This window comes from Sebastes umbrosus, chromosome 20, assembly GCF_015220745.1.
Source record: "Sebastes umbrosus isolate fSebUmb1 chromosome 20, fSebUmb1.pri, whole genome shotgun sequence".
NCBI lineage: Eukaryota > Metazoa > Chordata > Actinopteri > Perciformes > Sebastidae > Sebastes > Sebastes umbrosus.
Genome location: NC_051288.1, coordinates 9,269,814 through 9,282,039, shown reverse-complemented (window position 1 = coordinate 9,282,039; position 12,226 = coordinate 9,269,814). Strand labels below are relative to the sequence as shown.

The 12,226-nt window shown below is 40.2% G+C and overlaps 1 protein-coding gene across 4 annotated transcripts in view; it reads left to right on the top strand.

The window, feature by feature from the left end:
• exoc6 (exocyst complex component 6) overlaps positions 1–12,226 on the top strand; it is a 42,363-nt gene that overhangs the window by 23,573 nt on the left and 6,564 nt on the right. For 2 of the 4 annotated variants that reach the window (XM_037754766.1, XM_037754765.1), the window contains exons 13-22: positions 573–644; positions 757–854; positions 1,292–1,397; positions 2,392–2,501; positions 2,637–2,748; positions 2,833–2,967; positions 3,147–3,326; positions 4,087–4,116; positions 9,164–9,305; positions 10,016–10,089. In XM_037754766.1, coding sequence (XP_037610694.1) covers positions 573–644; positions 757–854; positions 1,292–1,397; positions 2,392–2,501; positions 2,637–2,748; positions 2,833–2,967; positions 3,147–3,326; positions 4,087–4,116; positions 9,164–9,305; positions 10,016–10,089 — 1,059 coding nt within the window. The remainder of the gene's footprint in view (positions 1–572; positions 645–756; positions 855–1,291; positions 1,398–2,391; positions 2,502–2,636; positions 2,749–2,832; positions 2,968–3,146; positions 3,327–4,086; positions 4,117–9,163; positions 9,306–10,015; positions 10,090–12,226) is intronic. The other 2 variants (XM_037754768.1, XM_037754767.1) reach the window with 1 other exon arrangement.

The window sequence follows — 12,226 nt, the reverse complement described above, 5'->3', positions numbered from 1 at the left end:
AATTGTTATTAAATATAGCAAAAATGTTATTAAAAAATAAATGTAGCCATTAATCAATAAAATGTGACATAAATTTATATTTCTGTTTTAAATTGCTTCTTTATTTATTAATCTTTGTATTAATTTCCCTATTTATTTAATCTTCAGTTTAATTTTCCCTTTTATTCATTTTTGTATTTATTTTTATACATTTTTAAATGGTATTTATTTTTGCATTTATGATGTATAAATGTTGAGAAACTAGCAAGAGTACGCTAAATTTTTAAAACTATCCAACCGAAAAACCCAGCCCAGTGTTGCCAACGCTTTTCCAATCAAAGCTAGCAGCACTAGCTCCAAAAGTCCTTAAATCTAGAGAGAAAGCCACCAAGCCGGCAACACTGACAGCCCGTCCCTTCAGGCCTCCCTCCAAAGACACTCCCCCAAAACTATCATAATGAACGTAAACAACGAACATGGCTAATGAAGTGATGATTAAACGATCACCATATTATTATTGCTGCTGTTGTCATAGAGCTTTCTTCCCTCCTTTGAGTGTTGTTTGCTGATTATGTTATGTTTGTTATTCCCAGTCATACTGTGATGACCCAGACCTGGTCCTGGAGCTGAAGAACCTCATAGTCATCTTCGCTGACACACTACAGGTTGGTTCAGAGCTGTACTTCATTTGATCATCTTGTGACCCTGAAGGGTGCAGAGCAACTGACATTAACACACTTGATGTTCTGCATGTGTGCTGTATGTGTGTGTGTACAGGGCTATGGTTTCACAGTGAACCGGCTGTTCGACCTGCTGTTCGAGGTCAGAGACCAGTACAATGAAACTCTGCTGAAGAAGTGGGCACTGGTATTCAGGTGGGCTTTTGCTGATGTGTGTGACTGTTTGTCTATAATTGCATTTCTGTCCTTTATTTTTTATGAAACCAAGCAGGTAGGTAAATAATTATGTTTATCTTGCTTCAGAGTTGTCGTTCAGCTTTAAATACATTAAAATGTGTTGCCTCAATTGTTGTGCAACTATTGGTACAGGTAAGGTCACCTATTACTTTCAGAGAGTCATTTTACTTTGTTCAAAGATCAGATTGTCGTCTTAAACATGTGTACAAGTCTCTGTGATGAATGTGACCTTTATTTGATATTTTAGTACAAATACAATGACACCATATTGTCATCTTTGGATGAAATTTGATGAAAACAACTGAACAAACTGCGCTTTTAGAACATTTGTGTAACAGAGAAAGAGAAAGAGAGCATCTCAAAGCTCTAATACTAAATTGTATTATTTTCCACAGAGAGATCTTTGAGTTGGACAACTACAGTCCCATTCCAGTGGAGACGGAGGAGGAGTATAAACTGGTAGTCAGCCGCTTTCCCTTCCACGATGCTGAGATAGAGAAGGTAACGAGTTCCAACAACCATAGACTCCAAAGCATGACTTCTAGTTTTGATGACTTAATTGCGCATGCATATGTTGTCTGTGTTACACGGTGTTCCGTGGTGTTCAGGCATGCATTGATTATATTAAATGCCGGGATGAGAGCAGACGAGACGATAGCGGAGGATTTGGTGTTAAAGCGAAAAGCAAAAGCACCTATTTGGCAAATATTTTGGATTTAAACCCAATGCTAATAGGGAACCACAACGTTAATGAGGCAATATGTTAAACTCGTCTGATGAAGGTGGCAACACCTCTAATCTACACACACCTTCAAAAATACAGAGCTAGAAAGTTGGTCCTCAGCAGATATTCACAAAGCATTATTAGAAAAGTGCTGATCGTCACAAAAGATATACATTTTTCCCATGACATACAAGTTTCCCAATAATAATTCAGAAACGCCCCGTCTAACACCCTCTGCACCTGCAGTTACTAAGCAACCAAAACCTGCATGCTGCGATGACGATGATGAAGTTGTGGTAATTTAGTAGTTAACGCCTCACTGACTGAACTAAAAAAGTCAAAACAAAGATAAATGGATTTCCAGAAAGGGACAGAAAGAGTGAAGCAGTAAAATAGTTTGTGGGACAAATAGTAAAGCTCTGGGTCGCACTGCACTAAAACAATTAACTTCTCCATATATTTACAGAAGAAAGAAAATATATCTGCCGACTATGATTGGTTGTTTCTTGTCGCATGACATGCGTGTGCGCTGCAGCGTCCAAAATTTGAACTATTTCTATCTCGGGGCCCAGCTGTCGCGCCCTGATAAATAAAAAATATATAAATATATACAAAAAATGTGGCACGTGTATGGTCCCTTACCATCCCTTACCTTCCACAACATTTATTTATTTATAACCATGGAAACAAAGGAGTGAGACTTGAAATTATTAACCTGGGTGTTTAATTCTGTTATTTTCTGTTTTTTTGTTTGTGTGTGTGTGTAAGCAGCAAGACTTTCCAAAGAAGCTGCCGATGTCCCAGTCTGTCCCTCAGATCTACACACAGGTCAAAGAGTTAATTTACGCCAGCCTCAAGTTCTCCGAGTCACTACACCGGAGGTTGGTCTCACGGAACATTTACTGTGCACACTAGAACACTTCTACGGTTCTGATCCGCCCTGACTTTTTGCCTCTTTGTTGTGCAACTGTAGAATATCTGGACTTGCTAGACGTAAACTTTGTTTGTGTATCCAGTTCAACAGAGATTGACGACATGTTGCGAAAATCAACCAACCTGCTGCTGACGAGAACACTCAGCAGCTGTCTGCAAAACCTCATCAAGAAACCTCACATAGGACTGACTGAGGTAGGAACTACACTGCTGTTACTAATCATCATCTAGACCAAGAGTTCAGTCATTCAGTCTGAAGCTGTGATCTTCTTCCTGTAGCTGGTGCAGATCATCATTAACACCACCCATCTGGAGCAGGCCTGCAAGTATCTGGAGGAGTTTATAACAAACATCACCAATGTCTCCCCTGAAACAGTACACACCACAAGACTGTACGGCTTGTCCACATTCAAGGTAAACGTGGACTCTTCTTTGTGTTAATTATACTGTTTGTTGCCATGTGTCTTGTTTCTGCTTTTCATTATTTTCTAAATCACTCAAACAGTTCTAGGTCGACTTAAAGCTAGCTTTGAAGAAGTGAAAAATCCAGGCTTGAATCTTGTCAATGGGGCTCATTAAAATATATTCTCCAGGATGCTCGTCACGCTGCAGAGGGAGAGATTTATACCAAACTCAACCAGAAGATCGACGAGTTTATTCAGCTAGCAGACTACGAGTGGGGTATGGCTGAGTCGGACGGTCGTGCCTCTGGATACCTCATGGACCTGATCAACTTCCTGCGTTCCACTTTCCAGGTCTTCACACACCTCCCGGTGAGTCTGATCCACCATCCACTAACCTGTGACCCATTCAACCCACCACTTTTCTCTAGGAACTGTGGGGACATTGTCTTTGTGATTTTTTTTTTTAGACCCATTTTATGTGCGTGGCAGTTTCCACTGTGTTTTTGTTGATACAAGGGATGTGATAATTCCTTATTTTTCAGTTTTCTTTCCTTTTTCCCCTAAACCCCAACTGTTTTCTGTTGTTTTGCTACATGTTCATCACATCCCTATTGAAATGTGTGTACCGTCTGAAAGTTTTACATTGTGAATTTAAAGTTGTGTTGCATTGACGATCTGTCCATATGCATGGTAACTGTGCTGTCACTGACTCGTCGACTGCTTTTAGACATTATCTTCAACACATTTGGTGATATCCGAGTGTGAAGGACTTGGTCAGTAAATGTGTTTTGGCCTAGTTAGCTGACAGCTACGGCTGGGCCACTTGCCTGCTCTTCTCTCCAACATCTCTTATCATGCCTTGAATGACTTCTAGCTTATTTTGTTTTTTCAAGAATGTCTCCCGTTTCCCCATCTACCCCCGCTCCCCCGTAATGAACAGCGCTGTAACTAATTTGTTTGACTAATTTTACTATTCCTTGATTAATTTGACTTGTCAAGCATGCCAGATATCTCTAGTTGAATTTACCTCCTCCTGTCCATTTATTGTTGCCACATTTCTTTTCCTGTCCTTTCCCTCTTTCCCTCCCCCTCCTCCATTTTTGGTTGGTTTGGGGGTGTCTCTGCTCAGAATAACAACAATGACCATGCGTCGATGTCGGTGAGTATTCCTGCCTGGCTGTTACAACACTATGCTGCCGTTTCTACGGGCAGAGGGGAGATGAAAAGCATGCTTATGTGGAAGCTCCACTGTTCCACGCTTGTTGGTTCTTCTGGCACCTGTTGTAACCTTACTGTGGACATTTAAAGGACAGACATTTGTGTTTGGTTTCAGAAGTGGACGGAGGCATGATTTCAGAACGAAAGGAATATGTGGAGTTCTTATGAAATGCAGCTTTTTTTTTCATACAATGTCATGGTGCAATTATTTAAAAGTTACCAAGTTTCTCTCTAAAGGTCGGTGATAGTGTGTGGAGAGCAACGATTTGGCCAAAACAGCACATCACACACTAACAGGTTCATTCATGAACTTACAATAGTCGCCACTAAAGAAACAGGAAATCTCGCAAAATCTCTCGCGATCAAACGTGACTTCAGTGTAAACAAACACGGCGGACGACGGGCAGGAAGAATAAACGATGTTAGTTCTTGCTCTGCTATGTACTGGGGGAAAAAAATGATCATCTGGAGGGAGGAATCAGGCCCCAAATCGGCTTGATTCTCGTGTAGTGTTCATTGCTTTGAGAAAGTGTTCCATCATGGTTGTTTATACAGAGAAACACAAGGAAGTCAGTGCGTCTAAAGACCATGATCTGTGACAAGAAATGGCAAAAATGGTCAAAACAACACGTTTCCACACTTTTCAGTTTGTTTTTGTGAAGATCGCTGTCCACATTATAGTGTAGAAACACAGTGGAAACGCAGCTCTTCTCTCTCAACATGCATTACAGACAAACTCTGGTGAGGAGTAGGACAGAGAGTCTTAGCTGGTTAAACTGCTGTTTGTCCAAACTCATGATTTAGTTGCTCTCATTTACATATATTTTCTGTTTCTGTTTTTTCCAACAACTGGACAAACACAAACCAGTGATTTAACTACGGATTAGGAAGTCTACCAAGCAAACAGTAACTTCTTGGTTGCAGCGTCTGAAGCATCAATAAAATCACTATTTTATAATCGTCATCCGACAGATAAACATAAATACAGTTCAGTGGTAACAGCTGTGCTGTGTGACATTGAGTAGAAGTGATCTTCTTAACTTTACTGCTACACTACCAGGCTCACGTCATTCTTTATTCAAGGATTAATTTCCTACATCTGCACCAAAACACCAAGCTGGCATTCTGGAGACCATTTTCAAAAACCTCAGTTTTGGGTGTCAAAAACAGCCAAAAATTCATTTTCAATGTAGCAGACTTAGTGTGGAAGTACACAGGCACATCCTTCTGTGGGCATGCAGTCTGTGTGTGAATGGTCCCTGTTTTGGCTCCCAGTCTATGTAGAGTCAACTATCAACTTTTGTGGTCAAACAAACTTGCAGTCAATAGGCTGAGATGTGATACCAGCTTAGAGTGAATGGACACACCTGATCGCTGCCACACCATGTATCACTGCTGTCCGTCTGCTGGTTGATTGTCAGCATGAAGGATGTTAAAAGGGATGTTGTGGAGCTCAACGAAAGGAAAGCCACAGATTCTTCTTTTGTTTCTGGAAGCTAAACACTAACATTTCTTACATCAAGCCCTTGTGGCTCTCTGGGGTTCAAAGAATAATATTACAAGGTGACATCAGTGACTTCTGTTTTTTTACTCACATACCTTTGATTACAGGAATCACTGATTGTCTCTTCAGTGTTTTTAATAGGGGCGATTCCTTATGTAACTCTGTATTTCAATATGACTGCTGGCTGTGCATTATCCTTGACATTGGGGTCCCCACATCATCCCTGAGTTTGAGAGTTTTTTGCATGAGTATCTGTGAGAATGGATTGTTCTGTTCCTGTTTACTACAAACACTAACTGTAATTTACAGATTCATTCAAAGTTACTGTTAGCGTTTCAGAGTCTTGAGGAGATGTATAACTTATAGAAAAATCCACTCATTTCAATGTGGATCATAAGTTAAAACAAACCTGCTCACAAAAGGAGCAAAATCAACACCTCAAGCTGAGGAAACGCTCACAACGCTACTTTACTTTGGAGCTGTAAACACGATGCTGTGGTGGTATGTGGAGTGTGACACGTGTATAATTATTGATTGAGCTCATCTTGTGCCTTCCTGCATGTGTTGGGCTATCTCTGGTTTTTGTTTTATATGTGATGTTTTGCAAAGAACACGGGTTCAGAAATTAATAGCACTGTAAATACCTTTCAATGACAGATTGTATGACTCAATGATGATTTGACTTTATTGTAAAGGCATGTTTTAGCAGATGTCCACGGTAAGGTGAGAGTAAAAACCTGTGTAGTTAAGAATTATATTTATTGTACAGTAGCTCTTTATCAGGCTTGATCAGGGGTTGGGAAGCAATACAATCAGGTCAATCAACCTGTTCTCACTTCCAACTCGTCAAACACAGCAACTTGGTCAGTGGCCCAACGAGTCAAACTATGACGCTCCACGTACGTACCCCTAAAAGCGTCAGTTTTGTGGCCATAGTAATTAAGACAGTAGTAAAGGAGGAAGTCGGATGACTTAGTATAAAGGGCGACAAAGTCCACATAGGGAAGAGGTTGGGGTGGATGGATGGGTTAAACAAACACAGGACCTTCACCCAGGAGACCGTTGTACATGTCCCGTGTAAAACCAACGTATTTGAACTTGCGTTAACTTACATAACGTACTTAACTTGCGTCACATACGTTACATACTTAACTTACGTCACATACCTAACCTACTTAACTTGGGTACGCAACTCAAGCTACAAACAAACACAGGACTTTGACCAAGGAGACCGCTGTTTGTGTCCGTGTGAAACCAACGTATTTTAGCTTGTGTTAACTTACATAACGTACTTAACTTGTGTCACATACGTAACACACTTAACTTACGTCACGTACCTAACCTACTTAAATTGCGTACGCAACTCAAGTTACAAACAAACACAGGACTTTGACCAAGGAGACCGCTGTTCGTGTCTCGTGTGAAACCAACTTAACTTATGTAGGTAACTTAAGTTATGTAACGTACTTGTTAATCCAAACCATGATCTTTTCCTAAACCTAACCAAGTAGTTTTGTTTGAATTCACAACATTAACCACGTGTTGAAGTCTATCGGACTACCTTGCACAAACAAACACAGGACTTTCACCCAGGAGACCGCTGTTCATGTCCCATGTAAAACCAATTTATTTTAACTTATGCACGTATGTTAACTTACGTAACATATTTAAGTTACATAAAAAACATACTTATTATAGCCCGAACCATGATCTTTTCCTGAACCTAATCAAGTAGTTACCTCCGCCAAGGTCGAAGGCCTAGGAAGGAGCTTATGTTATCACCAGCGTTTGTTTGTTGGTTTGTTTGTCTGTTTGTTTGTTTGTCTGTTAGCAGGATTACTCCAAAAGTCCATGATGGATTTGAATGACATTTTTTGGAGCGGAGGGGTGTGGCACAATGAACAATCCATTAGATCCGGCTCATGATCCAGATTCAGGATTTGTTTGCGCAGTGTAACATATGACTCGTTGATGACGCATGACCCCGCCTCTTTCCGTTTTTTCACATTAAACTCTGTAAAATTCGAAATGAGTTCGACCAAAGCACACTTGGTGAATATTTGAAAGAGTAACGACGACGGTTTAGGTGAGTTTTATTCTGTTTCTATCCAGTTTGAATGAAGTGTTTTACGCTGCTCCGCTACGTACAGCTGATCTCAACATAAACAAAAATACACGTGGATGATGGCGCAAGCTGAACGGAGAGGGGGGGCAATCGTACTCGGGCAGCTTGGCGGAGGTCTGCTCTCTCCGACTGCCATTCTAGTTTTGTATGAATCAACAAGGTTAACCTCATGTTGAAGTCTATCGGACTACCCGGCACGTTGAAAATTGACTCTAAAGGGGTAAAAAGTGACGCCAAGGGGGTCCTGATAAAGCATCCATATGTGATGAGTTGGAAGTGAGAAGGTGTTGGGCCAATACCAAAACATGAAAAAACAAATATCTGTAACTCATCAACAGTCAAACCCATGTCAGCTTTTAATACCATTCACAGAGAAGTAATTAGAGTAACTAGGCTATTGTTTCTGCAAAGAGTTGTTGCTATTGAGTTTTTCATATCATGTTTATATCATATTTTGCAATGCTTTGCTTTGAGCACCACAAATGAAATTCCATTACCTCCATTGTGTTGGGGTGGCATTAGACATTTCAGTGACAAGGGTCTCAATCTGAATCATCTGTATGGGTAGATACCACTAGGGGCAAGTGACGACACATTTTTGGGGGATTTGGGGTAACTGAAACAAGACATGATTAAAATCAACAATGTAAATTGAATTCTTTCCTCGATGTATCACCCCTTTTTTCACTTAACAACTGCACACATGAGTGGTTCCTGCTTCCAGGACAAAGCTCTAATTACTGATAAAATCATAATGACGCTCATCAACAAGTTTTGTACCACCAAACAACCACATTTTCTGTCTTGGTGCTTTTGTCTATGTTTTACATACATTTTGTGTTGCTTCTATTTCAATAAGTCATTGTCATTTGCTGTTGCCATTGCAATTTGTATCGACCTTATGCAGGACATCGATACAAATCAGTGCTTTAAAAGCTTCATGCGCCTTTCTGTCTGCACTGATGTATGCATTAGGATACATGGTGCAGAGAAGGTGAACTGTCTGCGGTGAGTGTTGCCTTGCCAGTCTTCTGTCTTGTGCTGCTCTTGCTGATGCTGAAAGGTCTCTCAGCATGTTTACAGCAGCGATTCCCATTTTGGTTTGGTCGTGGTTTAAAACGGACTCGTCTTGGTGGCAGTCAGCTGTTCACTTTGCCTGTGTATATGCCACAGTCTCAGATGATCTTCCCCCTGAAAAGTCAAGTGGTCTTTACCCAAACGGGCATCCTCATTCTCTGTCCTTCTCATCCCCATCCTAATCTCTCCTACGCCTTTCCATCTTTCCCTCCTCTTTTTCATCCTCTCGTCCTCCATCACCTTCCTTCTCCTCCCTCCTTCCTCCTGTCCCTCTCTCTGCAGGGCAAAGTGGCCCAGACGGCTTGTATGTCCGCCTGCAAGCATCTGTCCACATCACTGATGCAGATGCTGCTGGACACCGAACTCAAACAGATCAGTATGGGGGCCATTCAGCAATTCAACTTAGATGTCATTCAGTGTGAATGTAAGTTGAAATAAATGTCATTATTTTTATTAGTAATAATTAGGGCTGTCAATCGATATATTTAATCGCGATTAATCACATGATCGTACATAGTTAATTAAGATTAATCATACATCTGTTCAAAATGTACCTTAAAGGGAGATTTGTCAAGTATTTAATACTCTTATCAACATGGGAGTGGACAAATATGCTGCTTTATGCAAATGCATGTATGTATTTATTATTGGAAATCAATTAACAACACAAAACAATGACAAATATAGTCCAGAAACCCTCACAGGTACTGCATTTAGCATAAAAAATATGCTCAAATCATAACATGGCAAACTGCAGCCCAACAGGCAACAACAGCTGTCAGTGTGTCAGTGTGCTGACTTGACTATGACTTGCCCCAAACTGCATGTGATTATCATAAAGTGGGCATGTCTGTAAAGGGGAGACTCATGGGTACCCACAGAACACATTTTCATTCACATATCTGGAGGTCAGAGGTCAAGGGACTCCTTTGAAAAAGGCCATGCCAGTTTTTCCTCGCTAAAATGTAGCGTTTGTTTGGAGCGTTATTTAACCTCCTTCATGACAAGCTAGTATGACATGGTTGTTACCAATGGATTCCAGACCCAGGGCCACAGTTTTTGACACTAGCTATATGTATTTTATTCTGTTACTGTTTTTGATTGTTGTCTGTTGGTATTTTTGTTTCTTCTCAGTGTTTGCCAGTTCAGAGCCGGTCCCTGGCTTTCAAGGAGACACACTCCAGCTGGCCTTCATCGACCTACGACAGGTAAACTGTCTCACTGAGCACTATAGAAGAAATGAACAGCCTTAGCCAGAACAAGTTTAGGACAGCTTACTTTATTTATTGCACATTTTTTGTCAAATTTTCTACGTTGTGTTTTTATGTTCAAGACTACTTGCGGATTCTAAGCATTCCATATTTAGAGGCTTTCCTCGTCTGAAACAAACAATTAGAGCCAAATGCTTGAAACAAGAAATAAAGATGATCAATAAAACAATTCTTTATATTTAGTTACAAACTCATTCCTGTAGCTTTAATCTGTAATCACCACTTTCTACTTTTACTTTTTACATCTCAGCTGTCCCACATCTCACCTCTCTATATCACATCCAACAATATTGTGTTTCTCTGGCCGTTTTCTCTTCCAGACTCGTGTCTCCGTGTAACCTTTTCAACTTTCACCTGTCCCATAGTTCACCTGCTTAAGAGAATTCCTCTTCCCAAACACACAAGCACAAACCCCCTGCCTGCCCTTTTTAGTTGTAAACACCAGTGGTATGTAAAGTGTTGCTGGGTCTCATTAACTGGTGTCTGTGCTTGACCTGTTAATCTAAGCCTGAGGTGGAGGGTTGGCTCTGCATCCAGTCCAGGTCACAGCAACATACTGAGGAAGTTTGGACGTGTTGTGTTTTTGAAGGCTGACCTCCCACCGTCAAACTTTTTAACAACATCTGTTTATCAGTTTTAAAATCATAACGCAAGACATGTGAATAGAGAGTTAGGGACGGGCATATAAAGGCATAAAGGTGAAGGAGTCTCTGCACATCGGCCTACTTAAAGCTAAAATAGACAGGATAACTGAGGCAGGATCTGGAAAGATGACATATGGAGCACACGGTTCGGTTAGAGTAAAAGCTTTCAATCAGGGGCAGCAACTAGGGGATGAGGACATCTTTTGCCTCTTCTTCCTCTAGTGAAGACGTGCTTTATGTTGAAACATTAGCACATTATTAAAAGCTCTAACGATAACTGTGTGCTCTACATCAGTGATTCTCAAAGTGGGGTCCGTGGCACTTTGTCAGGGGGTCTACAAAATAATTAGATAGCAAATTGTAAAATTGTGTTGTATCATTAAGAAATGCATAACTACAGATGGGGACCATTTGCGCCAATAAAACAAACATATTATGTCCATTACTCCCACCCACATTTGTTTTGAGCCAATAGAAACTAAGTTCATTATTTTGAAGTTGAATCAGATCACAATACGACCTCAATGCATTTTGGGTGCATTTACACCTGTACATTTATACCTGTGGTCAAACACTATCCGATTGCCAAAGCAAGTAACAGAACTTTGTCTGATTTTTCTCTATAATTTGTACAAAATGATATACTTCTTTCCAGGAAACTTCCAGGGGAAATTACTAGAAAATTACTGACCTGAAAAATAAATATAAATGAAATAAATAAAACATGTTTTTTGTTTTTAAGTGCAGAATGTAAATGCTGCACCAGGTTGCTAAAACCCCCCAAATTCCCAGAAAAAAAAGTACAAAGGGTCAGGGCCTGTTTTTAAGTAGAGCTTAGTTTCCTGCGATGCAGCTCATTAGACGAGATGTGTCCATGTTCCCTTTTATACAGGCCGCTTGCTTGGTTGACATGTTAATCCTAGCCTTAGGTAAAGGGTTTTGGGAGGCATCCACAGGCCGAGGTTACACAGAGGTCATCCTTTTACTTTCCCTTTATCTTACGGCTCCGGATTTCGTAGCTATAACTGCTTTTTAGATCGTTATCCTGTAACCATTTAGAGTGATTGAAAGACAAACATTTCGGGTAACTGATGTGATGTCAATAACATACTAGAATGCAAAAAAGGCTTGGAAAAAAAGTTGGTCAACATAGAAAAGATTTGAGTGCAACTATTTGCTGTTACCTACAACAGAGTGTGTGTTAATGCACTGACTTAAAACTAATCTCGATCAAGAATATTCGACACCTCAGGAAATAAATGCAACATATATCACATGTGAAAAATCGTAGTCTTTAAGAAATAGGCTCACATTATTTTGTTTAGATGGCCACTTTAATAACTGGTGAAATATTTGAGTTTGAAATCGGCCTTAAAAAAATGATAATAAAATTAAATTCCTTATAGATGCTGTTTTATGAAGATGAATTG